This window comes from Palaemon carinicauda, chromosome 12 (assembly GCF_036898095.1).
Source record: "Palaemon carinicauda isolate YSFRI2023 chromosome 12, ASM3689809v2, whole genome shotgun sequence".
Lineage (NCBI taxonomy): Eukaryota > Metazoa > Arthropoda > Malacostraca > Decapoda > Palaemonidae > Palaemon > Palaemon carinicauda.
This window is the reverse complement of record NC_090736.1, coordinates 156,190,532-156,198,670: the sequence shown is the minus strand read 5'-3', so window position 1 is coordinate 156,198,670 and position 8,139 is coordinate 156,190,532. Positions and strand designations below refer to the sequence as shown.

General features: G+C 30.8%; 1 protein-coding gene across 1 annotated transcript in view; it reads right to left on the bottom strand.

The window, feature by feature from the left end:
- Positions 1 to 454: 454 nt before the first annotated feature.
- The window catches only part of LOC137651155 (RNA-binding protein cabeza-like), a 14,001-nt gene continuing 6,316 nt past the window's right edge, over positions 455 to 8,139 (bottom strand). Inside the window, exons 2-3 of the mRNA XM_068384294.1 lie at positions 5,694 to 5,883; positions 455 to 576 (exon numbers count right to left, since the gene is read on the bottom strand). Of these exons, the coding sequence (XP_068240395.1) occupies positions 455 to 576; positions 5,694 to 5,883 (312 nt within the window). The remainder of the gene's footprint in view (positions 577 to 5,693; positions 5,884 to 8,139) is intronic.

Below are 8,139 nucleotides of genomic sequence, written 5' to 3'. Positions count from 1 at the left end.
TCTGCTATCTAATTGGTTAGAATTATTTTTCCCAACCAATCAGCGATCAGGACACTTTTCCGAGCTAAAAGGGCACCCCTATGAGTGGGTGCAAATCTGCCTCACTGAAAAGAATTAACTATAGGTTCGTTTGCTCTGAGTGATCAGACTTTAGTCTCCCATCATCACCATTCTGCAGTGGTCAGCGTGGTAGTGAAAAAGGACAAATCTCAAAATATGAATACAGACGTTTCTGAGGCTTTCGTTCCGCAGTGGACTAGAACAGCAGCATTTGGTGATTGTTGTTGTTATGCAGAAACAACAAAGAAAAGTCAAACCTTCCGGAATTATTGTTTTTCATTATCTTGATATTTCCCCCTCCTCCTCCTTCTTCGCATCCCCTCTACCTCATCCTCCCCCTCCTACCCCTCCTCCTCCTCATTCCCTTCCCCTCCCCCTCCTTCCCCTTCTCCTTCTATTCCTTTCTACCTCCTCCTCTCCCTCCTCCTTCTCCTCCACCTCCTCCACTTCCTCCTCCTCCTCCTCCTCCTCCACCTCCTCCTCCTCCTCCTCCTCCCATTTCCCTTCCCCCTCTCCCTGTTATTTGGTAACTCATTTAATAGAAAATTAAAAAATACGATTTTTAAAAAATAATACATTAAGAGTCTTAACACTAGAGTTTATGAAGCGTTTTTTTTTTTTTTTTTTTGCTCGATTAGATAAAAGAATCAGCAAGGAATTTTTCTTTTAATAATGTATAATTTATTTCAGATATTTTCATTGATGAAGCATTAAGATTTACCAGACGGTTAATATACATTTTATTCTTCATAAAACAACAGTTTTTCACTAATTACTTTCGAAATTAATGAAAGTGTCTACTGACCCATTATAAGATTAAATAATACTAGAGTCAATTTTTTTTAGCGAGGCAGATTTGCACCGACTCGCAGTGGTACCCTTTTAGCTCGGAAAAGTTTCCTGATCGCTGATTGGTTGAACAAGATAATTCTAACCAATCAGAAAGCAGGAATCTTTTCCGAGCTAAAAGGGCACCGCTGCGAGTCAGTGCAAAATGCGCCTCATTAAAAAAAAAATTAGTATAGTTTCGGAGTAAATAGATGAGCCTGGGAATAAAATAACTTTCAAATGAAGTTTAGAGTAAACATGAATAATTATCAATGACCTAATATTGTTCATATTTGAGTTATTATAACAATATTTCGAAAGGTGAGATATACAAAATTTTTACAGAATTCTTAAGAAATATGTAAACACGTTGATGAAATTTCCACTAACCAGGTAAAATCATCAATCTGAAAACAAGCATATATATATATATATATATACGCGTGTGTATATATTCTTCGTATATATATATATATATATACGCGTGTGTATATATTCTTCGTATATATATATATATATATACACACATATATATATACATATATATATATATATATACATATATATACGAAGAATATATACACTCACGTATATATATATATATATATATTTATATATATATATATATATATATATTTATATATATACACATATATATATATATATATATGTGAGTATATATATATATATATATATGAGTATATATATATGCATATATATATGTACGTGTGTATATATTCTTCATATATATATATATATATATATATGTACAAATGAGTATACACATATATTGTACTGTTCATATAATTATTTATATGCAAAATATACATGTGCATATACATACACATATATCTACACACACATATTTATATTATATATATATATATATATATATATGAATACATATTCCATAACCATGCCCACCCACGCAAATACAAGCCTATCCAGTCCCACCATGAATTCATTAGCATAGGCAAAGAAATTACAAACGAACCGAAATTACCCGAGGAAACATTATAATTCTTGCTGACGATTTCAAAAACTATACCGCACTCCTAACCTGAACTTAGCTCTTAAAAGAAACCAGATATATCTGAACCATTATGAGCGAAGTTTGGAACGTTAAAGCAACTGCCCCATTGCAATTAACGCTGCACGTAACAACACGTTATCTGTATTGCCATTCTTGCAAATTGCAGGCGCTCGAGAGGGCAATGCCGTTTTCGTATGGTGGGAAATGGGCAGTGTTAAAAATTTTATGAAGTGTCTGTACATTTTCATATGTGCGTGTGTGTGCATACGCATGCATGCATATATGCATACATATATATATATATATATATATAAATACACACACACACACACACACACATATATATATATATATGTGTGTGTGTGTGTGTGTATTTATACATATACGTATATATATATATATATATATATGTATGTATATACATATATATATATATATATATGTATAAATACACACACACACATATATATATATATATATGTGTGTGTGTGTGTGTGTGTATTTATATATATATATATATTATATGTGTGTGTGTGTGTGTATATACATACATACATATATATATATATATATACATATGTATGTTATGTCTACTGTATAACCAAACATCAACTCGTTTCAAATTCACCTAAAATCTGACTAACTAATTCTACATAAATACATTTACATCTAACTAAATAATCCAAAATATACCAAAATAAAATTTCGAGTTAAATACAGCAAAATTATCTTTTTCGAAATAAGAATTGGAAAACTAGCTAGCTGCTCTAGCATCCCCCCAAAAATAATTTTCGGTTTTGGCCCTCCTTGCTACACCACCCACAACAAACGCTGTAGGAAGTCGCCTTCAGAGTTTTCGGGAATTTACGGATCTTGGGGGGTCGACGCCCCCATCCCCCCGGGCCCCCTTTTTCCCGCATTGGAGGTTAAAGCTTTCTGGTGTTCGCTTCCTTGAGATTTTTTTATTTCTTGGAAGGTTGTTAATATGTTAAGAGTACTTAACGATCTCTTAAGTAGTTCCACTGATTCTGTGAAGTTAGTCTCGTGAATTTTCTTGTGAGGTATGTTAGAAATCTAGTCATTTTTTATTATTTTTTTTATATTTTATTGATTTAACAAAATATTCATTCATTTTCTTAATAGGTAATGTTTTTGTATATACTTTTTTCATTGATTAAAAAATATTCACTTATTTTCTTAATAGTTAATATTATATATATATATATATATTACAGTATATATATATATATATATAATATACATATATATATATATATATATATACATTAATGGATTAAAAGACTTTTACTTATTTTCTTGATAGTTTAATATTTTTGTACTTATTTTTATCATTGATTAAAAGAAAATTCACTTACTTAATAGTTAATATTTTTGTACATATTTTCTTTCATTGATTAAAAAAAAAATTCTTAAAATTCTACCGAGGTAAAGAGATATTTTGATTTCTTTATCAAAATGAGGCTAGAGTTTTTTTTTTTATTTTAAGAAAGTATTGAACTCAAAATATTGTTCTAAATTATTAGTAAGTTCAAAGTAAATTTGACATCAGAAATTTTGTAATTAAAATATCAAGAAATAAATGGCTGTGGTATAAATGGAGACACCATTTTATCTAAAAGATTATTTCTAAATTTAGTAGTTACTATAGATACATAGACAGAAACGAATATATGTGTGTGCACTCTTGATCTATATATTATTATTATTATTATTATTATTATTATTATTATTATTATTATTATCATTATTTTCTAAGCTACAACACTAGTTGGGAAAGTAGGATGCTATAAGCCAAGTGGGCTTCAACAGGGAAAATAGCCCTGTGAGGAAAGGGAAACAAGGAAAAATCAAATATTTCAAAAATATTAACATTGAAATAAATATCTTCTATATAAACTATAAAAATTTTAACAAAACAGGAGGAAGGGAAACAAGACAGAATAGTGTGCCCGAGTGTACCCACAACCAAGAGAACTCCAACACAAGGCAGGGGAAAACCATGGTACAGAGGTTATGGCACTACATAAGACTAGAGAACAATGGTCTGATTTTGGAGTGCCCTTCTCCTAGAAGAGCTGCTTACCATAGCTAAAGAGTCTCTTCTACCCTTACAAAGAGGAAAGTGGTTACTGAACAATGATAGTGCAGAAACACCTTGGGTGAAGAATTGTTTGGTAAACTCAGTGTTGTTAAGTGTATGAGAACAGAGGAGAATATGTAAAAAATAGGCCAGACTACTCGGTGTATTTGTAAGCAAAGGGAAAATGAAACGTAACCAGAGAGAAGACTCCTATGTACTACTGTCTGGCCAGTCAAAGGACCCCATAACTCTCTAGCAGTAGTATCTTATGTACGTATATTATGTACACATGCATATATATATATATATATATATCACGTACATTACCATGAATACACATACACTACACCAAATTCTAACATCTCCCTTCGCATGTATTATCTCCCAAGCACTCGAGATGAAATAGGAGTGAGCGCGCCCATCCTCATACAGTGGCAAGCGTTGATAATACAAGAGGACTCGGTTAATTCTAATGATTAATTAGGAAGGCTCATTTGCATCATTATTGGATCATCCGTCTCCGTGAATCTCCCCAGAGCCCATTTTGAGGATTAACTTCTCGTTTAAGGTATTCTTCTGTTTAGTCTCATGTTGATGGCTGATGCTGTTGCGTTCTCAAATAGTTGATTTATGTTTTCGGTAGTGTTTCACTTATTTTTGTTGAGTGTGAGGATTAGATTTTATAATATTCTTTTTTAATCTCTAGTCATTTATTCCTTTATATATAGCCACATATATACTGTATGTATGTATATATATATATATATATATATACATATATATATATATATATATATATGCATATATATGTATATATATATGTATATATATATATATATATATACATATATATGTAAATATATGAATATATATATATATATATATATATAAATATATATATACATATATATATATAAATATATATATATATATATACATATATATATATATATACATATATATATGTATATATATACATATATATATATATATATTTATGTATATATACAGTATATATATATATATATATATACAGAGAGAGAGAGAGAGAGAGAGAGAGAGAGAGTATGTGTGTGTGTTTATACATGCATGGAAACATCCCTTTGTATACAAAAGAGTGTATTAATGGTTAAGCACACACACACACACACACACACACACATATATATATATATATATATATTCATTTATATCTATATTTATATATATGTGTGTGTTTGTGTGTATATATGTGTACGTGATTTGTTACACTGGCATTGTCCCATGCACACTTGTATGTGTGTATCAATGCTTACCTATTTTTATATGTACTTGTGAGTGCATACATCATTATTTCACTCTCCTACCCTGTCTTAGATGCTATTAACAATCGCTTTAAAGTTAAGAAATATCCGAAACAAGGTATTATCTCTCTCTCCCTATCTCGCTGTGCACCATTTTACCCCGCATGCACTAAATCCACTTCAAGATAATGTCTGCCAGGTTCAACGTAACCTTTAAACTAAGCCTTATCTTCCCGCAACCACGGCCAATTGCCAGGGCATTCAGAATATTACACCTGAAGTTAGTCCAACTTCAAAGGCAATTATCTCATTACAAGTTTATGGGAATTACGTCCTTATTTCCTCACTGCCAGATCCCGTGGCTTCGCATTACCATGACAAAACATACCTCGGAAGGACGTTATGGAAGTTAAAGTCATTCCATTTAGGAGGAAGAGCTGAAGAGCTATTCGAGAAGCACAATTATTCCCCCACTGGCGGTTGCTACAAGCGCGCAAAAGCGTTGGCGCAGAGCGTTCAAGAGCGTTGCAGTTTTCTTCCGCTGATGAACGAGGCCCCAGAGACTCTGGGGGAAGAATCTGGGTCAGATATGGCGGGTTAACGTGAGGTCGTTATAAATGGAAGAGCTTTCGACTCCTTAATATCATTTGTAAGATACGTTTTCTTACAGCCTCGTTTCAACTGGATATGATCTTGTGTAATGCACCTTAACAATGTTGTTCAGACCATTGCGAGATTTCCTGTTTTCGCTAAACTCAAACGAGTCAAGAACACTTTGAACTCTTCATTCGACTTGCAAGAATGAAGGGTTTGCTGTGTTACAGAATATGATATATTATAATTGTTTGGAGAATACTTGGATAATACTTATAATACCTAAAGGTATTTAGTCTTTTTATAATGGTTGACAGGCTGTTATATTTCAATTAATTTATTCCCAGACCCAGCTTCATTTGTTTCACACCTTTCTTAAATGATATATTACTACATTCTATTAGGAGAATGAATTCATAGCTATTAAAAGGTAAAACAATAGTTTCCTCTTTCATAGCAACTTTCACATTCAGATCTCCCAGCACATCTCACCTCCAAAGCCAGCTAGGTAAAGAGTTCTAAATATCTCTGGAAGGTTATATTTTCTTCTTCTTCTACTTATTATTTGGCCAAAGACATTAGCTAATAATAATTTATCGTCTTGTCATCATAATGTAAAGCATACCGTACACAATCACTCCTTGATTTCATTGATTTTACAAATGTCGCGCATTTAACTGATCCACTGTTGCCAAAATCAAATTCAGTGACAGGCAACAATAGTGCATATAGATTTGAAACTGTAACATAAGGTTTGGGAATGAAAATATCACTCCTTTGCCCTCGCAATCATTCATGTATATATATATATATATATATTATTATATATATATATATATATATATATAAATATATATATATATATATATATAGATATATATATATATATATAAGTGTGTGTATATATATATATATATATATATATTTATATATATATATATATATATATAAATATATATATATATATATATAGATATATATATATATATATATATATTCAAATAAGCCATATATTTTTGAAACATTAATGTCTGGATTCTCTTAACGACCTCGGGATCAGAGCTCCAGGCGAAATCACACAAAGACAATAGCTTCTGAACTTGGCCAAGTGGTATGTCACTGTTCATACAAGTTTCCTGGACCAGGGTTAGATTCCCGGCCGGTCAGAAGCTATTGTCTTTGTGTAATTTCGCATGAGGGTCTGAGCCCAAGGTCTTTTAGAGAAACCAGACATCAATGTATCAAAAATATATGGCTTATTTGAATATGAAAAAAACGTATAAATATGGAAAATTTATCATATATATATATATATATGTATATATATATATATATATATATACATACACACACACACACACACACATATATATATATATATATATATAAGAAATAATTTTCTTAGTACCTACACCACCAGCTCACCATCAAAAGTTAACCCTTTTTCCGTTGTGGCTTTCATTGCATATGTATGAAAATTAAGATTTCATAATTGTATAATCCATTCCGTGATTTTATAACCATAGATCATAATCATCACAAAAGATATAAAGCTCACGTGAAATTAAATTGATCACTATCAAATATCTGACAAATCTATATATTAATACGATAGCGTGTGTTATTTATTTTGTGTCACGCTTTAAAGAAAACGGAAATAATTTCATGGAATACTCTTACAAATTCATGCTTTAAAGAAAACAGAAATAAAATCATGGTATACTCTTACAAATTCACATTAGACTTTGATTACTTAACCTAAGCACATCTTATATAGTTTTCCCAATTTTTTCTTCAGCACCTAACTCTTTTTTTTAAATATTAGACAAAAAATTGAGTTCTATCTATTTACATAACCTAGATTATAAGGTTAATCTCAGGACATTTTATTCACGCATGTATAGGTTAGGAACAAGATAATTAGTATTGAAAACATCATTTCGTGTAATTTACACGGGTTCCGCTAGTCTTTATTAAAGCAAATGGAGCATATGTTGCTTAAGAGATTTAATAATTAAATCTCACATATATTCTTTCGTTTTTTTACTTTTAAGTTACAACTATCAGGATTTCAATGTTGTGAATGCATTAACTCAATTATTTATTAACTTTATTTAATAATGAATAATGTAGTACCAAATTACCTTACCTTTACTTAAAATGAAAATACATTAGATTCATTTAACATTTGATATAGAAATTTCACTCGTTTCCTCACTGGGCTATTTTTCCTTGTTGGA